Source organism: Pristiophorus japonicus, chromosome 11 (genome assembly GCF_044704955.1).
Source record: "Pristiophorus japonicus isolate sPriJap1 chromosome 11, sPriJap1.hap1, whole genome shotgun sequence".
NCBI classification, from domain to species: Eukaryota; Metazoa; Chordata; class Chondrichthyes; family Pristiophoridae; genus Pristiophorus; species Pristiophorus japonicus.
The window spans coordinates 122,285,127-122,310,107 of NC_091987.1; the positions used below are offsets into that span (position 1 = coordinate 122,285,127).

Sequence of the window (24,981 nt, forward strand, 5' to 3'; positions counted from 1 at the left end):
ATGAGGAGGAATTACTTCTCTCAGGGTTGTAAATTTGGAATTCGCTGCCTCAGAGAGCTGTGGAAGCTGGGTCATTGAATAAATTTAAGAAAATTTCTTAACCAATAAGGGGTTGTGAAGAGCGGGCAGGGAAGTGGACCTGAATCCATGATCGTATCAGCTATGATCGTATTAAATGGCAGAGCAGGCTCGAGGGGCCGTGTGGTCTACTCCTCCTGTTTCGTAAGTTCTTATGTCTCTCGGCAGGTCTTAGCATTGACCAAGTTCAGGCCCTAAATGTCATTGAATTGTGTGGCAAAGATTTCCACAGAACCAAACATAATTCCTCAGGCAGCCAAAGCAGGGAACAGAACATCCTAGGACTGCTATCTCAATTTAGATCTGTTTTTCCTTGAATTAATGTTAGGCTACTTCAAGTAAACATGCAGACAAAAACAAAATACTGCGGATGCTGGAATCTGCTGAAATTTCCAGCATTTTCTGTTATTATATCAAAGAAACATGCTTCTGATTGTCAATAGTCATTTATGCCACTCAGTAAATAATCAGTCAGTGAACTACAGTTTCTTAGTTGTCGAGTTATTTGCTTGGGATACATGGTGGGAACCTAAATGAGTTGTAATGGAATTTTGACTGGCATGTAATTTCTTTGGTAGTTGAGAAAAAAAAGTTTTCATCTCAGCCCATTGCCAGCTATACATAAATTGGCAATTCAAAGATGTGAGGTAGTTTCTGGTACAATGAACATATGATTTCTGAGCGCCAGCTAGGTTAGATATCCCTGCTCCCCCAGAGATCATGTGGACGCCTCTGGACAGCTTAGTGATTGTTTAATCCTAGATATCCAGACAAACAATTTTTTTTTAAACTCAACTATCTGAAGCCTATTTTCAGGTTAGTCACATCAATAAAAATAGTAGTATTTTTTATTCCTTGAGGCATGAACGATTTCTGCTGGGAATACTATTATCTAGATCTGAATTGACCGGAAGTTAGAGCTGGATTTTTTGGCTTTCAAGAAACCTTTAAAAATTATTTTACATAATTTCTTTGATTATATTAAACAATCATGCATTTGCATGTGCTTTCTATCTGCAAAACATTCTTTACTGTTGCATTTTTGTCACAATTTTGCCATTTATTTCTCATTTTAAATTCCCATGTCTACATTCATAATACTTGTGTAAACATGTCACACTATAACTACACCCTCCTGCTGGTGGTGGCACTGTACTACAGAGAAAATCCGATGCTCTCCTTCCCAAATTTTTGCATATTATGCTATTTTATTAAATTATAAATAGTATCAAATCATAAGTAAACTGTAATTTTATATTTATAGTTAAAATTAAACTAATAATAAAGAAAGAATGTATGACTTTAAAATGGGACTGAAATATGTCTGTACTTGTTGATCTAATTATCCCTGCTCTTGCTTCTCACTTGACCATGACTTCACGTGTGCAAAGTCACGGGAGATCAACTTACAAATTTTTAACAGTTCTGTGATCAATACTCCATTTTTAGTATTGTTGTAAACATAATTTCCATCTTGGGACTGCAGGCCAACTGGTCAATTGTACATTCTCCTAAGAAGCTACATCTCGCTAACAAGTTTCCGAGTTCTACCATACCAGCTTAAAATAAAATGCAAGATGTGGATATGGATGCACAAATTCTTTGGCCACCTTTTTCTAATTATTTTACTTTGAAATGCGTGAGAATGATGGTGGTTAATTTAATTATTGAAGGGAACAAACTGCCTTCTTAAGCTATCTCCCTTGGTTATGACATTACTTTATGTCTATCAAGTTATCAGTAATATATTACTGGAAAAAAATGTCTTCTGATGCATGGAATGAAGGGTTTGTTATCTTAAGGACACACAATATGCAGTTTTTGGGATATACCCTTCACCTACTGAGAATAACTTAGCCCTCTTTTTTAATGAAAGGCTAAGCATTTCAAAACTTTTATTGAACTCAGTGCTTCATAAGCCATTGTACGCTTCATTTTGAGTCTCTTGCTTCCATGGTGCTAAAAATACTGTGGAAAAATTGTTTTGATACTGGCTTTGATTTACGCCAGGAGAGTCGATGAGTTTCTTGTTTTGTGGTTCGAAAGCAATCTATTGCCCCCGGGCTCATTTGCTGTTTCCATAATTTCCTGTCCAAAATGGTCTGAGAGTTTTGCAAGCTTTACGAAGTTCCAGTTTTTTTCTGTTCAGTATCTTCCAAGTTAGTAAATTTTATAGTGTATGATATAAAGGCCAGCCTCTTTCATCTGTTGATTAGATGAGGAATCTTAATATTTTATCTTAATAAGGTGTTTATCTTCATGCAGTACACGTGTTACTGGAATATCTGTGGAGCCATTTGGTGTGTTATGATGTCCTTGCAAATGGTAGTAGACCGATACCTTGAGCAGCAGCAACTACTGCATGAGCATGGAGCCCCAACATGTGAGAAACCACCAGCCGCAGGTCAGGGCCATAAAAGGAGTGGAGGTGCGGCTGCCCGGGAGCAGTGTGGAGGCATGCCACTTCAGGGAGCAGCGCGAGCTGGTAGAGAAGGGCGACGACTTGGAGAAGGCCGACTGGATTGGACGTCACCAAAGTCAAGGTCATTGATTGGAGCGTGGGCAGGTACAGCAGGAGAGGCAACAGGCCGCAGAGGAGCGGTGAGGTTGGGGCGAAGGAGCGTCGAAAGATTATAGAGCAATGTGATCGGGGCCCAGGAGAGGCATGAGTTCCACGCCCAAAAGACGCGAGGACCCAGGGGCAGCACGGGCCAGCTCACACTGCGATATGTGTGCACACTAGGCCTGTGCAGCAGAGCTGGTCTCCAGTCATCTTGGTTAATCCTTGCCACTGGATCAAGACCTAGCTATGTCAAGCCCATGTGGTGGCTAGTGTGCAACGGCCACCACACGTTAAAAAAAATCCATGCACAGGCATCTTCCACCCTTCAATACATGGTTTGGGATCTGGAATGTCAGGTCCTTCATTGAAACACCTGTGAGCTCATCCCTTTTTGGTGTGGAAGCAAGTCATCCTCGATACGAGGGACCGCCTAAGAAGAAGACGACTATTTTAATTTAGCCTAGTGAAATCTTTATGAAGATACCTTTCAATCTTTATGAAGTGGCAACTTAAAGCTTCCTTTCACAACTTGAGCATGGTTATAAATAAAAATTAAGTTGCTGTTATCCCAAGGGTTTCTAGGGGTAAATCTTGTCTCATTTCATCTGCTTTCTTTGGCCTATCTCCTTTGTTGACTGCTGCCAAGTCACTGCCAACAATCCTTGTAGCTGAACAACAGGAGGTGCCAGAAGCTTTGTGTGACTTCTCCCATTTTTTTAACTCTCCCTACTAGAAGACGCAACCCTGCTTGAACCCTCCCTACTGAATAAGATTTAGATGAAAAACTGAGTGGAACAGGACTTGAACCTCTGCCTGTGTATGATATTGAGCTAGTCACTGTACTGCCTTTTTAAAAAAAACTCCCATTCATAGCAGCTTTTTCTTCTTCTTACTACCAATACCATCATCAAGTTTAAGGAGCTCATCTGGATAACAAATGAGCATAAAGGAGTAATGTTAACAAACGTCCAAAAATGAGATATTTATAACTACAATGTCAATTTTTGTGCTATCGGATTCTAGAGCCTGATGTCCTCGTACCAAAAGTTATTTTTCTGGCAAAGGAAGGTCTGTATGTGTTGCTTCACCCTAAGCAACCTCCCTGCCACCTCCTCCGCCGCCTTCCCTCCAACAATCAAAGGTTGTAGGCAAGGCAATTTTGTACTTCGTTTTCAGAGAAAGAACCATAATTTGTGAAGAATTACTGGGCATTTTGTTTGGATTTGGGGCACGCTTATTCTCTCCTGCCCTCTAATGAACTTCTTTTAGATTATTCATTAGAAGGTTAACTAATGAGTAAGCAAGGTAGATTATTCTCTAGGTATCATAATCCTAACTCTTCATATTAAAGGTATAGAAACATAGAAAATAGGTGCAGGAGCAGGCCATTCGGCCCTTCGAACCTGCACCACCATTCAATATGCTCATGGCTGATCATGCAACTTCAGTACCACATTCCTGCTTTCTCTCCATACCCCTTGATCCCTTTAGCGTAAGGGCCATATCTAACTCCATTTTGAATATATCCAACGAACTGGACTCAATAACTTTCTGTGATAGAGAATTCCACAGGTTCACAATTCTCTGGAAATTGAAATTAAACAATTTTTCTCTTTCACCCACTTCTTCTTCTCGCCACCTCCACAAATTCATACAATTTTCTTTAAACAACCACCTCTCCTTGATAGTCAATGGCATTACCATCGCCGAATCCCCCATCAACATCCTGGGAGGTCACCATTGACAAGAAACTTAACTGGACCAGCCACATTAATACTGTGGCAACAAGAGCGGGTCAGAGGATGGGTATTCTGCAGCAAATGTCTCACCTACTGCAAGGCACAAGTCCACCATCTACAAGGCACAAGTCAGGAGTGTGATGGAATACTCTCCATTTGCCTGGATGAGCGCAGCTCCAACAACGCTCAAGAAGCTCGACACCATCCAGGACAAAACAGCCCACTTGATTGGCACCCCATCCACCACCTTAAACATTTGCTCCCTGCACCACCGGACCACCGTGGCTGCAGTGTGTACCATCTATAAGATGCACTGCAGCAACTCGCCACGGCTTCTTCGGCAGCACTTCCCAAACCCGCGCCCTCTACCACCTAGAAGGACAAGGGCAGCAGGCGTATGGGAGCACCATCACCAAGTTCCCCTCCAAGTTACACACCATCCTAACTTGGAAATATAGCGCCGTTCCTTCATCGTCGCTAGTCAAAATCCTGGAACTCCCTCCCTAACAGCAATATGGGAGTACTTTCACCACAAGGACTGCAACAGTTCAAGAAGGTGGCTCACCAGCACCTTCTCAAGGGCAATTAGGAATGGGTAATAAATGCCAGCAATGCGCACATCCCGGAATAAATAAAAAAGAAACTTTAAAATGGATATGCACATAAATGGTATAAAAACTTCAGGCGAGGGGCAGATGTGCAGTTAAGTGGCAAGACCTGAGTTGCTCCATGAAAACAGCATTTTGTTGTGTTCCTCACCATTGCTATGCATTGAATGTCATGAAGTTGCTGTATTTGCACGCCACAGAAGCTTAAGTTTTGTCATTAGTAGTGCAAGTACCATTTTAACTATGTCTCAGTTGTTAATTACTGCCAATCAACCTCTCTGGCATTGAAAATGAATTATTTACAAATGTGGAGTCTCATTTCTTCAGGTATTCGTGTTGGAGATTTAAAAAATGTCAAATTAAAAAAAAATTTACTCTTCCTTTCTCTTTTTTCTCTCGCTTAATCCAATCTTTCTTTTCCTTTCTCTTTCTGTACTTGATTTCATATTGAATTGACCCACTATAATTTCCTTTGCTGTTTATTTCTCAATCCTTCAATCTGATTTGTTGAGAAGATACACAAATAGTTGCTCTGTTCATTGTTTTTGTTCACTCAGGTTCCAGATGCCATTACCCTCGTTGCGCTGTTTTCAGCTCGCACTTTCAACAACTTAGTGGCCAAAAATGTTTTGAGCTGAAAGGTGCAGGTACAAGTCTAGCTAATGGCAGATGCCGTTGCATGCCCTGCTGCAGTAAGATCTGGCCCATTTTCTTAACGGCTCCCCTGAGGTAGCTACCCAATTTAGTTTTGGTTTGTCCTTGATCATGGGCTGTTTTGTGTGGTGAGCTCATGTCCATTCAACACTGAGTTAAGATTGCTCATCTGTTTTTAATCATGAACTTAGTTTAGCATTGTTTTGGATTCTTGTCAGGATACATAATGTTTCCAGAATTAAGTTTTAGTTTTAAAGGGAAAGCTGGAGATGGGTTTTGACCTGGAGAGATATCTTGCAGGAGAACGGAGTGGTGGCTTCTGTTTCATGTAACTCAGTAACGCATTCTCAGCTGAGAATTTTGTGGGTTAAAATACCCAGTCAGGAAACAAATAAACCCCATGCAAAAGAAAGCAGGAAGAAAGCTCAGACTGAGATTTAATAGCACCATTTGCAAAAATAATATAAAAACATCTGTTTAATAGCTGGTATTAAAAAATCTGGAAGCTCTTTTTAAATGAATACTTCCACAAAGTTCTACTCTATAACTTCTATGCAAATTTAGAGGCACTACAATCTATTTTTTATAAAAGTGTTGATGCAATAAATACTAAGAAAAATAACCATTGCTGTTGTAAATTTGGAAACACTATTTCATTTGGTCGATGCTCATGCCTTTCTCCATATTATAGTTTTAACGTTCTATCTGGCAAATCTCCTTTCAATGGAATTGGTTAAAAAACTGAAATTACCATCGTAGATGATGATGCAACAAATCTCAGTGATTTCCAGTTAGCTGCCTCCAGAATTCTGGAGCTTGAAATATTTATATAAGCACGTGTAAGGTTTGATAAACAATAAATTGGTAAATTCTTGTGCTGTGAAGTTTGAGTTTACTGATGCCTACATGTTTCTTTTTAACTCTTATAAGCAGGTTCATAATTTTGCTTTAAGGCTTAAAATCTAGTGTAATCCTTGGTGACTGGCATTAGGTCAAAAGATTCACATCTAGGATGTTTTTGATCTCTTTGGCCAATGTGTTTCCATTTCAATTTTTAGGAGTGTGGAGCTTTTTTTGGTATGCCAATTTTAATTTGAGGAGGGAAAAGACCTGTCCTTACTAATTCTAGGAAAATAAGGAAACGATTAATATAACTACCACTTTTATTGTTTTTTAAAATAATTTTCTTCTAATCGTTTCTACTGAAGATCTGTTAAGAAAGAAAGACTTGAAGTGACTGTGCTTTTCACCCCCTCAATGTCCAAAGTAAAGTTAATTAATTTTAAAGTGTAATCACTGTTGGTAGGCCAAGCAATCAAGTTGCACACAGCAAGGTCCCAGAGTTTTTGTTTTGGTGATTATTGAGGCATGGCTGTTGTCCAGGGCACCAGAAAGGTCTCCTGCTTAGAAAATATACCATGGGATCTTTTATGTCCACCTGAACAGGGCTCTGGTTTAATGTCTCATCTGAAAGGCAGGACTTCTAACAAAGTGTCAGCCTAGATTATGTGCTGAAGTGGGACTTGAACTCTCAACCTTCTGCTTGAGTGAGTGAGAGTGGTACCACTGAGCTAAGCTGATGCTATGAATGGGGTGGGGGAATCTACCACTGGTATACTTTAACCTCTATCTGGTATGGTTATGTAAGAAAATAAACTTGTATTGCACCTAAGCACAATATTTCTATCCAAGTCTTGCATTGAGACATGCTACATGGCTGTTCTGTCCAACAAATAATATAACGTATACATGTATGTATGGGGCTTCAGAGAGTTCCATCTATACCTACATGGATATTAGAGTAATTGCTGCATGTGCGTAACAATCTCATTATACTGTGCCTTTTTGAGTGTTAGTGGAATTTTTGAGTATATGTAACTGAGACTAACAGTGCCATGGATTGATAGAATCTGGTTTGTATCTGTTATTCTCCCAACTAAATTCAAATCTCACCCTGAGAGGGGAAAACTAGATGTTGATTTAGCCTGGGCTGCACTCACCCACCTGAAACCAGCAGATGGAGCAGAGAAATATACAGGAGGTGCACTAGATAAAGAATATTTGAATTAAATAAAAATACAAACCATAATGCTTTATTCTCTTGATATTCTTTATGTTGTGCTTTTTAATGTAACACTGCTTTTGTATAAACACCTCTTTGGTAGCCGTATCAAAAAGAACTATAACAGCAGTACTCTTATGTTTTTCTATTAGAAGTAGAGCCATGCCTCCCCTTTTGATGGTATGGTTAGTAAGTATGCTGCTTGTTGTGGAAATTAACCATATGGACCAGGAGGAAACCTGTGTGGTGAGTTTGCTGATTTGAGCTAGGGCAGTAAGGGCAGGTATTACAATTGGGTAAAAGCTGCCAGAGTTTACACTCTTGATCCATTGGCTCCTGCTGGAAACTGTATGTGTATGGAAGTTGGATGAGGGCAGGAATAGCCTTAGTTGTGACATTTTTCCATGGTTGAAGAGCCTGAAGATGATCTCCCCAGGTTCTCATATGAAGAGTAGCCACTTGGGTGAGTCACTATAGGTTGGCTGGTGGCCATGAAATCACCACAGTACGCTCAGTGATTTCAGGACAGGAGGAGAAAAAAGATGGAGGCTTAAAGTAGTGCATGGAACTGTGTATCATGGCCTTCCAGTGAGGGAATGGTGCATTTAACTATCCAAGATGTCCGTATGTTTCTATGTATACTGTACGACAACAATCTTGTACATTGCAAAACATGGTCGAGCAATTTAGAATTGACTATTTTAAGACAGTAAGTAGAATTATATTTTATCATGATTTTAGACTTGTGCAGGTAAATTGTAGGGATGTGACTTGCCCAAGGCAAGTTCCAATGCACAAATGTTTATTTTTTAAGTTTTGGAATAGAAACAGCTATAGATCAAAAAGGACAGTGATTTCCAGTTAGCTGCCTCCAGAGGTATGCATAATACTACTTGGCTGGACATGATGTATTCTGCTTGGCTTATTCATGTCATAATTTAAGTATATATTTGAGCCAAAGAAACCCAAAGGAGAAATAAACCAAATATAGTTTTTTTTTTAATCTTTTGCTTTATTATTACTAACTACAACTGCACGGTTGAACTTGAATTTTGGATTGTGAATGAAAACTTGCAGTCCAGTTCATGGGAAAAGTTGGTGAACTTAGTAAGCAAGTCAATAAAGTGTTGCAGCTGCCAATTTAATTCAGCCAGAGCTGAAATCATCTCTCAAGCACATGTTTAGGATTTGCCTCCCAGTGAGTGTGGGGCCTGTAGAAGGCTGTGCTTTAAGATCAGTCTAGTGAATGCCTGACTCTCAGATTTTTAATCTGATGATATTAATAAAATAAAATGCCTGTTTAACCACATGTAAGATTTTCTGTTATACTTGATACCTTGTTGAGTTCCTTTAGCAAGGTGGTAAATGTGTTTTTAAAAGTTGTTGCTTTCCCAGATACAAAGCTAAATTTTAGTGCAAACAACCATTCAAAGCTCTGATTTACAGTTGTTGGCTGGAAAAAAACGATCCTTCTAGTTATAGTCTAGATACGGGTAATATTTAATTGGACATATAGGGCCCAAGTTTCCACATGATTCGTGCCTGACTTTTAGGAGCAACTGGTGGAGAACGGACTATTTTAGAAATCGCAATTCTCCACATTTTTTTTCTGCAGTTCGAGTCAGGTAGAACAGTTCTAGTTTAGAACAGAATTTTTTCTTCAAAAGGAGGCGTGTCCGACCACTGACGCCTGATTTGAAAGTTTCCACAGTGAAAATGTACTCCAAACTAAAGTAGAATGGAGCCAGTGAAGATTTTTGTAGAACTGAAAAAACCTGTTCTACACATTAAAAAATCAGGCGCAGGTTACAAATTAGGCGTCCAGAACGAGGTGGGGGGGAGGGGGGGGGAAGGGAACTCATTAAATTCGACAATAAATCCTTATTTATACTTCTACAAATATTATACAAATAAATCCAACCTGAATAAACATTTATAAGCCAAGAAAAGATTAAATAAACCATCTTCCTACCTGTGTGAAAGTGCTTCAGCCAGGGAGAATTCTGCAGCCGTTCGTGCCGCTGAGCGGGAGGGGGGGGGGGGAGAAAGCCGTTCGTGTCGCTGAGCGGGAGGGGGAGAGAGAGAGAGAGAGAGAGAGGAGGGAGAGAGAGAGAAAGAGAGGGGGGGGGTGGTCGGGTCGGGAAACAGGAGCGCGGGTCGGGTCAGTCGGGGGGGGTGGGGAGCGGGTCTCGGGGCGGGGGGGGAGGAGCGGGTGTCGGCGGGGGGGGGGCGCGGGTGTCGGGTCGGGTCGGCGAGGGGGGTCGGGGAACAGGTGCGCGGGTCGGGTCAGTCGGGGGGGTGGGGGTGTCGGGTCGGGGCGGGGGTCGGGTGTCGGGTCGGGGCGGGGGTCGGGTCGGGTGTCTGGTCGGCGGGGGGGAGCGGGTGTCTGGTCGGCGGGGGGGGGAGGGGGAGCGGGTGTCGGGTCTGGTCGGCGGGGGGAGCGGGTGTCTGGTTGGCGGTGGGGGGGAGCGGGTGTCAGGTCTTGTCAGGGGCGGGGAGCAGGAGCTGGCCGTGGGAGGAGCCTTATTCACGCAGCCCCAGTGAGGCCATTCAGCCAGGGCTAGGGGTTGTGTGCTTCGGGCCCCTCCCACACAGTTCGGCGCCTGGAGCTACTGCACTTGCGTGCCGACTGTAGCGCGCATGTGCAGAGGTCCCTGCACTGTTTTCAGCGCCGGGATCTGGCTCCGCCCCCCCCACAGCTCGTGCTGGCTGCGCCGAGGGCCAGAGGACCTGTAAGTAGATGGAGAATACCGAGGATTTTTTTAGGCGCGAAAAGCGGGCGCCCAGCTCGGAGGGGCGCCCGTTTTTTTTCTTGTGGAAACTTGGCCCCATAAAGTGGATGCATACCTGCTAACCTAAAAAACTGACATAAGTTGATAGTCAGCACCAAAAAAACTTAACTGCTCCAAAAACAATCCTGAATATAGGCCACATGACCTGTGAAGGCCAAGAATTAGACTCAAAATACATTGGGACATGGCTGGGCATTGGCTATAGATGTCTGTAACATTATTACTGGAGGGCTGAGTTAGGTTACATAAAAGAAAGAACTTGCATTTATATAGTGCCATACCATGTCACCAGGAGGCCTTAATGTGCTTTATAACTGGTGAATCACCTTTGAAGTGTAATCACTGTCACTAGGTCATCAAATACAGCAGCTAATCTGCATCCAGCAAGGTCCCACAAACAGTAAATCAGTGGTATGCTTTGGTGTTCTTTGGTGGTGTTTGAGTGAGGAATAGTGACAAGGATACTGGGTGAACTGCTTGCTCCTCGAATAGTGCCTTGTGATCTTGTACATCTGCTTCAGCAGTAACACTGTTAAATGTCTCATTCGAAAGACGGCACATTCAACAGTGCAACACTCCCTCAATACTGCAATGAAGTGCCAGTTTAGATTATGCACAACCGGGGCTGAACGACCTCCTTCTGAGCTGTAAAATTCTATGATTCTACGTGCTCAAGTCCTGGAGTTGGGCTTGAGCCAAATTTTCTGACTCAGAAGTGAGAATGCTACCATCGAGCTCAGTTAATGCAAAAGCAGATTTTCCCACAAAGTTGGATTTAAAAATCACTTCAATGCATCCGAGTGCTAAAGATAAAATATATTTTCTTGGGTGTAAGGGTGATCCTTGCTCACCGCCCCCTTGCCCCCTATTGTTTTAATATGCTCTTATTAGAACAGTGTCACTCCTTCTCCTATATCCTACATAAACTGTTTCATTTTCTGACCACTTTCTCTATTTCTGATTATTTCCTTATTTAGGCCACAACATTATTTTTATCATGGTGTATGATTATTATCTTATTTTTGGCTGGTGGGGTTTAATTTTCTAAGAGCAAGTTCCAATTTAGACACTAAATTGAAAGGTTGTAATCAAACCTTCCTGTTGATGTAAGCAAGCGACCGTTACTGTGGTTTGTCCATGGGTGGATATACTCATGGATCAAATTTGAGATTTCAACAACAGCTTGTACTTCTTGCATAAGGCGAAGGATCTCATAATACTTTATAGTTAGGTAAAAGAAGAGAAGAAAGTAGAAATTGGCACGGTGGGGAAAGCACCCCCCCCCAAGAGACGTAAAGGAGGAAGAGTTGTGGGAAGATGATGGGGGTTTTGGGCGACCGTGCCAAAGCCAGGGATGTGGTAATTAAGGGAACATTCATAATAGTGTAGCAGGGAGTGATGAGAAATGCAGTGTCAGGAGAGCAGAGGGTGGCTACAGTGTAACATCACTCGAAGAGATTACTTGCGTTGGGTTGGGCAAGGCTGCGGAGGTCTTTTAAAACAACAACAACTTCCATTTATACAGTGCTTTTTATGTAGAACAACATCCCAAGATGATTCACAAAGATGTAATGAAGAGAAAAAGATATGGACACTGAGCCAAAGAAGGAGGGGCGAACACAATTCTGGTCAGAGGTGTGAGTTTTAAGGAGGGTCTTAAAGAAAAAGAAAGCGAGATGGAAAAGCGGTGGAGTTTAAGGAGGGAATTCCAGAGCCTAGTGAAAGTATGGCCACCAGCGGTGAAGTGAAAATGGCAAGGTGCACAAGAGGCCTGAGCATGTGTCGGGAGGGGCAGTAGGGCCAGGGACACGGAAGAGTGCAGCCATGAAAGGATTTTGACACCTGGTTGAGAATTTTAACTTGGTGCTGTTGGGGGATGTGAACCAATGCAGGTCAGCAAGGATAGGTAAGTGGGACTTGGTAAGGCATAGGATACAAGCAGCAGTTTTGGATGAGGTGAAATTTACAGAAAATGGCAGATGAAAGTCGGCCAAGAGAATATTGGAATAGCTGAGTCTGGACATGACAAAGGTATGGATGAGAGTTTCTGCAGTAGATGGGCTAAAGAAGGTGCAGAGGTGGGCAATGTTACAGAATTAGGTGGATAGAGGTTAGAAGCTCCATACAGGTTCGAATATAATGCCAAAGTTGGAAACCATGTGGTTCAGCAGGAGATGGTAGCTGGGAAGGGAGATTGAATTGGTGTCAAGGGATTGGAGTTTGTTGTGGGGCTGGTGGCTATGTTTTTGATTTTCCCCTCTCACCTCCTTTAAAATCTTTGTTTGTCCACCACCCCCTTCCCAAGCTGCATCAAGTAATGGCAGTCCCACAGAGCTGGGCAATGGATAAGAGGTGTGGTCAACAATGTCAAGCTGTAGAGAGGCCAAGGAGGGATAACGCAGTATGGTCACAGTCACAGAAGATATTTGTGACTTTGGTTAGAGCTATTTAGAGGCTGTTGTATGGGCGAAAACCTCATTGGAGATATTCAAACAGGAAGTAGCAGGAAAGATGGGCACATCTGTTCAGGGACTTTGGAGAGGAAAGATAGACTGGGGTGGGCGTTTACAAGGACACAGCGGTCAAACGTAGGGTTTTTTGAGGATGGAGGTTGATGATGGCAATTTTGAAAGGGAGAGGGACAGTACCTGAGAAACGTAGAAACATAGAAAATAGGTGCAGGAGTAGGCCATTCAGCCCTTCGAGCCTGCACCACCATTCAATAAGTTCATGGCTGATCGTTCACCTCTGTATCCCTTTCCTGCTTTCTCTCCATATCCCTTGATCCCTTTAGCCGTAAGGGCCATATCTAACTCCCTCTTGAATATATCCAATGAACTGGCATCAACAACTCTCTGCGGTCGGGAATTAAACAGGTTAACAACTCTCTGAGTGAAGAAGTTTCTCCTCAACTCAGTCCTAAATGGCTTACCCCTTATCCTTAGACTATGTTCCCCGGTTTTGCACTCCCCCAACATCGGGAACATTCTTCCTGCATCTAACCTGTCCAGTCCCATCAGAATTTTATATGTTTCTATGAGATCCCCTCTCATCCTTCTAAACGCCAGTGAATACAGGCCCAGTTGATCCAGTCTCTCCTCATATGTCAGTCCTGCCATCCCGGGAATCAGTCTAGTGAACCTTCGCTGAACTCCCTCAATAGCAAGGACGTCCTTCCTCAGATTAGGAGACCAAAACTGAACACAATATTCCAGGTGAGGCCTCACCAAGGCCCTGTACAACTGCAGTAAGACCTGCTCCTATACTCAAATCCCCTAGCTATGAAGGCCAACATGCCATTCGCCGCCTTCACCGTTTGCTGTACCTGAATGCCAACTTTCAATGACTGATGTACCATGACACCCAGGTCTCATTGCACCTCCCCTTTTCCTAATCTGCCGCCATTCAGATAATATTCTGCCTTCAAATATTTGCCACCAAAGTGGATAACCTCACATTTATCCACATTATACTGCACCTGCCATGCATTTGCCCACTCACCTAACCTGTCCAAGTCACCCTACAGCCTCTTAGCATCCTCCTCATACCTCACACCGCCACCCAGCTTAGTGTCATCTGCAAAATTGGAGATATTACACTCAATTCATTCATCTAAATCATTAATGCATATTGTAAATAGCTGGGGTCCCAGCACTGAGCCCAGCGGCACCCCACTAGTCAGTGCCTGCCATTCTGACAAGGACCCGTTTATCCTGACTGTCTGCCAACCAATTCTCTATCCACGTCAGTACATTACCCCCAATACCATATGCTTTAATTTTGCACACAAATTCCTTGGGTGGGGCCTTGTCAAAAGCCTTTTGAAAGTCCAAATACACCACATCCACTGGTTCTCCCTTGTCCACTCTACTAGTCACACCTTCAAAAAAATTCGAGAAGATTTGTCAAGCATGATTTCCCTTTCATAAATCCATGCTGACTTGGATCCTGTCACCGCTTTTCAAATGCGCTGCTATTTCATCTTTAATAATTGATTCCAACATTTTCCCCACTGCTGATGTCAGGCTAACCGGTCTATAATTACCCATTTTCTCTCCCTCCTTTCTTAAAAAGTGGTGTTACATTAGCTATCCTCCAGTCCATAAGAACTGATCCAGAGTCGATAGACTGTTGGAAAATGATCACCAATGCACCCACTATTTCTAGGGCCACTTCCTTAAGTACTCTGGGATGCAGACTATCAGGCCCTGGGCACTTATCGGCCTTCAATCCCATCAATTTCCCTAACACAATTTCCCGCCTAATAAGGATTTCCTTCAGTTCCTCGTTCCCACTAGACCCTCGGTTCCCTAGTATTTCCAGAAGATTATTTGTGTCTTCCTTCGTGAAGACAGAACCAAAGTATTTGTTCAACTGGTCTGCCATTTCTTTGTTTCCCATTATAAATTCACCTGAATCTGACTGCAAGGGACCTACGTTTGTCTTCACTGATCTTTTTCTCTTCACATATCTATAGAAGCTTTTGCACAGTTTTTATGTTCCCAGCAAGCTTCCTCGCACTCTATTTTCCCCCTCCTAATTAAACCCTTTGTCCTCCTAGCTGAATTATAAAACTCTCCCAGTCCTCAGGTTTGCTGCTTTTTCTGGCCAATTTATATGCCTCTTCCTTGGATTTAACACTATCCTTAATTTCCCTTGTTAGCCACGGTTGAGCCACCTTCCCCGTTTTATTTTTACTCCAGACAAGGATTCACAATTGTTGAAGTTCATCCATGTGATCTTTAAATGTTTGCCATTGCCTATCCACTGTCAACCCTTTAAGTATCATTCGCCAGTGTATTCTAGCCAATTCACGTCACATACCATCAAAGTTACCTTTCCTTAAGTTCAGGACCCTAGTCTCTGAATTAACACTGTCACTCTCCATCTTAATAAAGAATTCTACCATATTATGGTCACTCTTCCCCAGGGCCCTCGCACAACAAGATTGCTAATTAGTCCTTTCTCATTACACATCACCCAGTCTAGGATGGCCAGCCCTTTAGTTGGTTCCTCGACATATTGGTCGAGAAAACCATCCGTAATACACTCCAGGAAATCCTCCTCCACCGCATTGCTAGCAGAGGAGTCGGTTGGATTGTCAGCTAGCACGATAGCCAGGAATGGAGGAGATTGGGTGGCTAGCTGTTTAGTGGGAATGGGTTAGGGGAGAAGGTGGTAGTCCTTCTGTACAAAATAATCTCAGAGGGCATGAGAGGAGAAGGTAGAGGGAGACTCTGGTTCAGGTCTAGAGTAGGGAGAAGATTATTCTTGCTGGGAAATGATAAGGTGCAGAAGCAGTAGAGGCAGCTGAACAAATGGTTTGAACTTGGTGATAAATGTCCAAAAGCTTCTGGCATTTGTTGGAAGTGAGGGTGGAGGGGTTAGGGAGAGTGATTTAAGGAGACAGTTGATAGTGGAGAAAATAAACCCTAAGTTATCTTGATTATTGGATGGTTTTGGCAGAGGAGAGTGAGACCTGATAGCATTTTAAGTGGTCCAGCCAGATCTGCTGATGAATGGCTAAACCAGTTGTGCATCACATATACTCACGTTTGTTTCCCTTGGAGTTGAGGGAATCAAGATGGTGGCTGTATTGGAGGAATGATTAGGATCGGAGATAGTGAAGGTTTTACTGGGGGCAGCTGTACCAAAGGTGAAACATAAGAATAGAAATGTCATTTAGCCCCTCTAGACTGTTCTACCATTTAATGATGGCTGATCTGTATCCTAACTCCATTCATCTACCTTGGCTCCATATCCCTTAATATGCTACACTCCTATCTGTCAGATTTAAAATTATTAATTGAGCTAGCATCTATTGCTTTTTGTGGGAGAGAAGATTCAGATGAAGAAGTGTTTCTTAACTTTTCTCCTGAATGGCCTGATTTTAAGATTATGTCCCCTTGTCCTAGACTCCCCAACAGCAGCAACAGTTTCTCTCTTTCTACCCTATCCTAAAAACTGCAATCAAATCACTCCTTAATATTTCATATATCAGGGAATAGAAGCCTAGTTTTCATAATTTCACCCTTGGAGCCCAGGTAACATTCTCACGAATCTATGCTCCATTCCTTCCAAGGCCAGTGAGGTAGTGGTTGAGTAAATTGATGGCTGTAGAAGTATCATGGTGAATGGGGATGGGGAGCAGGCAAGAAAGTGGAGTTGAGGCCAAGATCAGATCAGCCATGATCTTATTGATTGGCGGAGCAGGCTCGAGGGGCTGAATGGCCTACTCTTGCTCCTATTTCTTATGTTCTTATGAATGGAGGGCCAAAGTCCAGACAGTTGGGAATTTGAGCATGCTGTTATGAATGACTTGGGGTGGGGGGAGGAAAGTTTCTTTCCAGGAACTGACCTCGAAGTGATGTTGGAAGAACTCCACGAGGCTGAGTTAAACTTAGTGTGACCTTAGTCTTTATTACAACCCCAGAGTGCCTAAACAACATGGCAGCGAACCTTTTTATATTGGCCCTGCACGTCTGTGCAGGTGACCATTAGGACTCCAACAGTCGTGCCTTCTGGTGGCAAGTATTACATAATTACATACATAACATCACTTCCCCCGCTCCCCCCCCCACAAAGTCTTCGGTACAAGTTATTTACAGGTTGAGGCGATCTGGAGACCTTCGCTCCCTGGTTTATCGTCTAAGTTCAAACCCTGGCGTGTGCGAGTTGGCCGGACCATTGCTGCACTGCACCGCGGCTGGTCTGACCGGACTGTCGGGAATGGTGGGTTCATCCTTGTGATGGACAGCGAGGTCGATTGCTGGTTGGGTGTGTGTTGGTGGATCGTCGACGGTGATCCAAGTCCGAGTCAATGCCGGGCCACCAAACATGCAACCTGACAATTGCCTTCATCATGACAATGCCTGGGTGGGTACTGTATAGATCGTGTATAAATGTTTCCCTGCCTTTTTTTGGCAAAATCACAAGATTATCCCATAAGCGACAATCCGACTGGATGGACATTTCACCTTTGCGTCAGTGAAACGGCTTCATTTCATTTTGCATTTCTCCGGAAACGGCCGACCAGTTCCCATTTAGGACGCAACTCTTTACTAATGATAACACAGGATCCTGGCTGGTTCAGGTCCTGATCTGGCGAGCTGTGACGGGTGACCCCTCGCTCTCAAAAGTATCCATGACCAATAGCAAGTCTGCGGGCTGCGTCATTTCATTCCCAGTGGTGGGTAATGGTAGCCGGCTGAGAGCATGGGCACTGTTTTCAGTGCCTGGTCTGTGGCAGATAACATAGTCATAAGCAGACTATGGTCCGGCATTGGTGGCCCGGCATTGACTCGGACTTGGAGTCATGTGTTCATCAGTACAACACTTTGCTCGCAACTGAGCAATGCACCAAGGGAGGCTCCACTGAGTCATGGCCCTCCAAACCATGGTCCAGGATCCACGTAGACTTTGCCGGCCCCTTTCTGGGAAAGCTGCTTTTAGTAGTTGTGGACACTTACTCCAAATGGATTGAATGTGTAATCATGTCATCCAGCACATTCACAGCCACCATTGAAAGCCTCCGGGCCATGTTTGTGGTCAGTTTCAAGCTCAAACCGAAGTCCAAATAGGTATTGGTGCATTTTCTTAACCCCATATACATATGCTAACGGTGCTTTCTCAACCAATACTATAGGCTCTCTCAGCCTTAGACAGACTTCTCGACGCGTATGCAACTGGTTGGAGGTTGCCCGATACGTTGGCTTGATGTAACACACAGCCGACCCCGTACGATGAGGTATCACAAGCTAGCACTAAATGTTTACATGGCTCATAGTGTACAAGTAACTTATTTGAACATAGCAGGTTCCTGGCTTTCTCAAAGGCTGTGTCTTGAGATTTGCCCCAAACCCAGTCGTCACCCTTGCAAAGCAACATGTGCAAAGACTCTAATAATGCGCTCAACCTGGATAGAAAGTTACCAAAATAGTTGAGTCCCAGGAGCGAACGTGGCTCCGTCACATTCTGTGGTCTGGGTGCATTCTTGATGGCCTCTGTCTTTGAGTCCGTGGGCTTGATGCCGTCTGCTGCAATCTTTCTCCCCAAAAATTTGACTTCTGCCGCCAGGAAAACACACTTGGAGCATTTCAGCCTGAGTCCCATTCTGTCTAGGCAACTTGGAACCTCTTCCAGGTTGTGTAGATGTTCGATGGTGTCACGACCTGTGATCAGGATGTCGTCTTGAAACACAACGGTGCACAGAACAGATTTCAGCAAACTCTCCATGTTTCTCTGGAAAATGGCTGCAGCTGAGCGAATCCCAAAAGGCACCTGTGATATATAAGCAGCCTTTTGTGTGTGTTGATGCATGTCAGTCTTTTCGAAGATTCAGCCAGCTCATGTGTCCTTTAGGCGGAGGTTAGGTCCAACTTGGTGAACGACTTCCCCCCCCGCTAAGGTTGGGAACAGATCATCCACCTTGGGCAGCGGGTACTGGTCCTGTAGTGAGACTCGGTTAATGTTGCCTTGTAGTCTCCATAGATTCTGACCGTGCCATCGCTTTTCAACACCGGAACAATTGGACTGGCCCACTCGTTGAACTCGACTGGCGATATGATTCCTTTGCTTTGGAGTCTGTCCAGTTCGATCTCGACTTTCTCCCTCATCATATATGGAACCGCCCGAGCCTTGTGATGGATGGGCCGTGCATCGGGGCTTAGATGGATCTGTACCTTGGCGCCTGTGAAGTTGTCGATGCCAGATTCGAATAGCAAGGGAAACTTGCTCAACACTTGAGCACACGAGGCGTCATCCACTGAAGATAGTGCTTTGATGTCGTTCCAATTCCACCTAATCTTTTCCAGCCAGCTTCTGCCGAACAGCGGTTGGACCATTGCCTGGAACAATCCACAATGATGGGTCATGCACAGCTCCATCGTACGATACCTTCACTGCCGCACTTCCAATGACTGGTATGAGCTCTTTGGTGTAGACACGCAGCTTTGCATTAATCGGGCTCAGTTTGGGCCTTTGTGCTTTAGTGCCCCACAGTTTCTCAAAAGCCTTCTGGCTCATTATTGACTGACTCACACCCATGTCCAACTCCATGGATACTGGAACTCCATTTAATTTGACTTTCAGCATTATAGGAGGGCTCTTGGTGGTGAAGGTATGTACCCTATACACTTCTTCCTCGGGTTGAGTTGCCTGTGCTGCGTGATCCGTGTCGGATCAATCATCCTCTGCCACGTGGTATGTCGCAGCACGTTTGCACATTCGCTGGAGGTGCCCCATCGTTGCGCAGCCTTTGCACACTTAGTGCTTGAATCGACATTAATGGGCCCGATGATTACCCCTCCAGCGCCAACACAGTGCTAATGGATTTACATTCACCCCTGATGACTGACTCTGAGTCATCACCGTGCTTGCAGCTGCAGACGTAAAGGCCCTGCCATATGCAGTTCGGCCTGCTAGCGATGTAATTTTATGCACAATACTTGCCGGTGAGCTTCGATGTTGAGAAGATATCGGTTTGGTGTTCTCGTCCGTGGCCATGCGTGCCTGGGCGATCGCGATGGCCCTGCTCAGGTCTAGGGTTTCGACAGCCAGCAGCTTTCGAAGAATGACCTCGTGGCTGATGCCCAGCACGAAAAAGTTCCGCAGCATTTGCCCCAATGCAGCTCCAAAATCACAAGGTCCCGCGAGGCGTCTCATGTCGGCGACATAATCTGCCATGTCCTGGCCCCCGGAGCGATGGTGTGTGTAAAAACGATATCTGGCCATGAGGATACACTCCTTCGGCTTGAGGTGGTCCTGAACCTGCGTGCATAACTCTCTATATTTCTTCTCCGTTGGTTTTGTCGGTGCGAGCAGATTCTTGATGAGGCCATATATTTTAGGCCCACAGATGGTGAGGAGAACCGCCCAGTGCTTGGCCGCGTTAGTGTCTCCTTCCAGCTTGTTGGCCACGAAGTATTGGTCAAGACGCTCGACGAAGGCTTCCCAACCATCACCCTCTACGAATCTCTCTAATATTCCAACAGCAGCCATGGTTGCGTGAAGGTTCGTATTCTGTTACTCGTCATCAATTGTTGTGTATAGAAGAACTCCACGAGGCTGAGTACTGTGAGCTAAACTTAGTGTGACCGTAGTCGTCTTTATTACAACTCCAGAGTACCTAACCAACATGGCAGCTAACCTTTTATTCTGGCCCTGCAAGTGTATGCAGGTGACCATTAGGACTCCAGCAGTCGGGCCCTCTGGTGGCAAGTATTACATAGTTACATACATAACAGGAAGAGTGGAGGAGGATATATGTGGTAATGGACACAAGGAAGTCGTTGGAGATGATCTTTTACAGTGATCCAAACCATGGAGCTGCTAAGGTCTAGGGATTGGACATAAATGTGGGTGGAAGAGGTTTTGGGTATGCAATAAATGCAGAGGAGAGAAGGCAAGGAAGCTAAGATGAAGTTGAAATCATTAAGGATGAGTCGCCACTCATTGCGGAGACTGAAGAAGAATATCTCTGGGAGAAACTCTGGTGGGGTTTAGGTAGGCGATAGATAATGAAGATTTCAAAGGTAATGTGAGGGTGTGGAACAAGGTGAGGTGTTCAAATGAGGACAGGCCAAGATGTGACCACTGCTGCAATTTGGACAGTGCAGAAGATGGAAAGTATAGCCAGGTGGGGAGGCTTCAATATGGGGTAAGATGTGAGCCAAGTTTCAGTCAAAGCCAGAATGTCAATGCAATTGTTTGCAATAAGGTCCTGGACAGCAAGGGCCTTATTTGCAACTGAATTGACATTCTGGACGGAAATGCGGATCGTGGAGGCTGGGACAGTTGTGGTTGCTGCTTGTAAGGAGACCATGAGAAATACCAAGGGAGGCACAGAAGGTATGTGTGTGTTTATTCAAGGGATATTCAATCTTGGCAGAAGAATAGGGAGGCAGAGTTGTAATGATGAGTTGGGGTAAGGATTGGGTCGGAGGCAAAATACCTGAAAGGGAGAAGTGAAAGATGGTATAACTCTGATGGGAAGGGGAGAAGGCCTGAGAGTGGCCAAAAGGGAAGGGAAAAAGAGAGAAGAAATGGGCTCGGGTCCGGAGTTTCAGCCGAAACCCGTGCACAAAGGATAAGGCTTACATATGGTGGAGGTGTTCAAAAGCGAGATCAGTGCTAAAATTCATACGCTGGGGTACAGGAGCAAATTGTGTTTGACTTTTTATATGTGATGGGACTGTGGGACATGAGCTGCAGAGTTCTGAATAAACTGGAGTTTGTAGATATGGGAGATTGGCAAGGAGAGCATTAAAAAAGTTAAGCCTTGAGAGGATTAGTGTGAATTGGGGTTTTGATTAAGATGAGCAAAGTTCCAGTGGTGAAACAAATTTGGTTTTGGCAAAATATCAGTAGTAAGGAAGGAAGCTCAGCTCGAGGCCAAGCACAGGTTTAGGCTGAGGTGGCACTGGGGAAAATTAGTGCAATTTAGGCCGAGGGAGGTTGGTACTGGCATGAGTACCAACCTCCCTCAGCCTAGGTTCTGTCCAAGTTCAGTTGCCGAAAATGTTCTGTCATTTAGCAATTGATGACAGGAATGTGGAGCAATGGTAGAATCAAAGTGGATGATGATCAGGTAAAGTTGGGTGGTGTTGGTATACATAAAGGAGCTGAAATTCAGGGTCCGGATAGGCCCGTTACCGCCGTTTTGTGGCGGCCATGCGGCGGAATCGAGTGGCCGCTGCGTTGCAGTCCATTGGTAGCCACAAGCCACATTCACCTCTGGGATTTTTCGGGCGGGCCCCACTTCCACCCCGCTGCTGTCGACCGCCCCAAGCGCGTCACCAGTGTGGACTGCCGCTCTCCCGCAACTCCATTCCACCCCGCATGAAATTTACCTTAAAAAATCGACGATCCACCGTATGGTGTCCCCGACAGTTTATTCCGTCGGTGCACCTGGTTTCTTGTGTGTGAGCCACGGCAGCGCAGTGGCCCTTCAAGGGGTGGGCGCACTGCCGCGGCCGCCATGTTTTTTTTTTGCCGGCCAACTTCCCAATCGGCCAGACAATTATGGCTCTGGGTTTGGCAGGGCCACCAACAGGCAGCCTGGCACCTCCTCTTGGGTGCCAAGCCGCTGGCCCGGCCGAAACTCTCCCTGGTGGCCCGGTGGCCAAACCTAAAGAAACACTGCTTCTCTCCCCTTTAAATGCGGGGAGAGACATGGTGACGCACACGGTCAGCGGCGGAGACTCTGTCCCGCCCCCACCTCCGCCTCTCACCAGCACTTACCGCCGCACTTTTGCCCCCATTATGACTGGCTTTCGGTCTGATCCGAAAAAAACAGTAAAGTGGAGAAAATCGATCGGAAGCCCGCCTCATCACACCCGATGGTAAAAACTTCAAAAAGAAAAGGTAGGTCCGCCAGCTTTCTGGCGGGCCTGAATTTTGGCCCCATAGAATCTAATCCTGTACATGCAGATGACATCAGTGAGGGAAATATTATGAAGAGTAATGACTGTATCCATGAGCACATGTAAATAAACTGTGATGCTCAACCCAAAAAGGTATCATCAGTGATCTAAGACTGATCAACAGTCAACAGAACCCCGGAGCAATGTTGTCCCTAATTTTGTTTGGGTGTGCAGCCTCTTTAAGGAGCTTCATGGCCCATTCACAGTTTTGTGTATTTGCGAAATTTAATCTGGCTACACGGGACCGACAGAGAGCTATGCGGCCGCGCAGCTTAGAGGGAATGTTGCCCTCGAGTACTGCAAACCAGCATTGTTCAATTGTTGGATTACTAAGTCTGCCACAGAAAACTGACATCTTTCCAATCTCCAAATGTCAGGCATGTCATCTTGGAACCAGTTTGATCTTAAAGAGATCCAGTTTATCTTTCTGCTTTTCCCCCAACACAGAGGGTAGGATATTTAAAGCTCCACCCTACATTGCAGCACTGTAACACCATTCCAAAAAATTTGTCCCAAGAAAATTAAGAGCCCCAGTGCAACATCTTAGTATCCAATTTCCATGTTCCCTTGGGCGAGGGGAAAAAAGATCACATTACTGTTTGTATCTGTGGACTTGGCATGTGTGTATGCTCCAATTTTTTTAACTTTCACCTTTTCAGCTCCTGGATTACCATTTTTCTGATACATTAACTGCTTACACGATCCACAGACATTTTTTAAAACTGGTGATCTTTTTTCATCCTTTCTGAACAAAAGCAATCATCTTACATGCAGGTTAACTGTGTTAATCTTATCTGACCATGACCACAGCTAGATGTTTGATACACTGTAATTCAAACAGTTGATTCATGTAAACTGTTCTGGTGAAGCCTAAAGATCTTGTTGATGTTATGGCTGGATTCCAACCCTTATACTTTTGCGTAAGTCACTGCAAAGTTAACTCCCCAAATATAATTAGTTGTTCTAAGGCCAACTGACTTAATTTATCCTTGTTAATTTTTTTTAAATCCATGCATTTTTTTCAAATTTAGATTTGATGATGGGAGAATATGTAACCACTTTGTCTTCACGTAGTGTGTGTGTGTGTTTTATTTAAGGTTGAAGAAGGCTGGTGGGAAGGTATCCTCAATGGTAAAAGTGGAATGTTTCCCTCAAATTTCATTAAAGAGCTTTCAGGTCAACAAGAGGAAACAGCCAGCACCCAAGAGGACACCACATTAAAAACAAGTACGTTCAGAAAAGATGTTTCTGTAAAATTCAAATTGTATATTCCCTGACTAATTTCTTGGGTCGGAACGAGCAGAATGTGCAAGTGCCTAGATGTGACAGTGTGGTGCTCTAAGATATTGTCTTTCTGTGACCTGAGTTTGTTACTTGAGGAAAGATTATCATTATTTTTCACAATTCTATAATCTATTTCCTGTAAATATATTTCCTGTTTTCCAAGGAAAGAGAAGATGGAGTTAGTTTTCCTTCCTTGGATTTGAAGCCTGGATCTTAAGTCTCTGACCCTCTGGTAGAGAAGTCAGATGAGTAGGTAGCTGCGAAACTTGACTTAATGATTATTTATGTAATGTTACCATGTGTTCTTATGAGACTCCGTTTTATTGAGAGTTTGGAATCTATAAATAACCTCAATCTGTTCTGACCAACTCAACTTTTACCCTGGTCAGATGCTTTTGCAAGTAACTTTGAAAACACTTGCTCTTCTGCATAAAGAGTGAGTGAATTCTGTATTGGTGGCTGACCCATTTTATTGTGTGTGCCACATGATACAAAACTCCCAAAATCTCATCCAAGAGAATTGCAATTTAAACAAAATAGTACAATTTTTAAAGGGGGTGCAGAAACAGAGAGACCTGGGGGTGTATGCACACAGATTTTTGAAGGTGCCAGGACAAACAGAAAAGGCCATTTAATAAAAGCATATGAGATCCTTGCCTTTATTAATAGAGACATAGAGTACAAAAACAAGAACATTATGCTAAATCTTTATAAAACATTGGTTAGGCCTCAGCTGGGAGTATATTGTGTTCAGTTTTGAGTACCACATTTTAAGAAGG

General features: G+C 44.1%; 1 protein-coding gene across 2 annotated transcripts in view; it reads left to right on the forward strand.

Moving 5' to 3' along the window:
• sh3kbp1 (SH3-domain kinase binding protein 1) overlaps positions 1 to 24,981 on the forward strand; it is a 380,309-nt gene that overhangs the window by 196,283 nt on the left and 159,045 nt on the right. For both annotated transcript variants that reach the window (XM_070893971.1, XM_070893970.1), the window contains one exon: positions 24,016 to 24,145. In XM_070893971.1, coding sequence (XP_070750072.1) covers positions 24,016 to 24,145 — 130 coding nt within the window. The remainder of the gene's footprint in view (positions 1 to 24,015; positions 24,146 to 24,981) is intronic.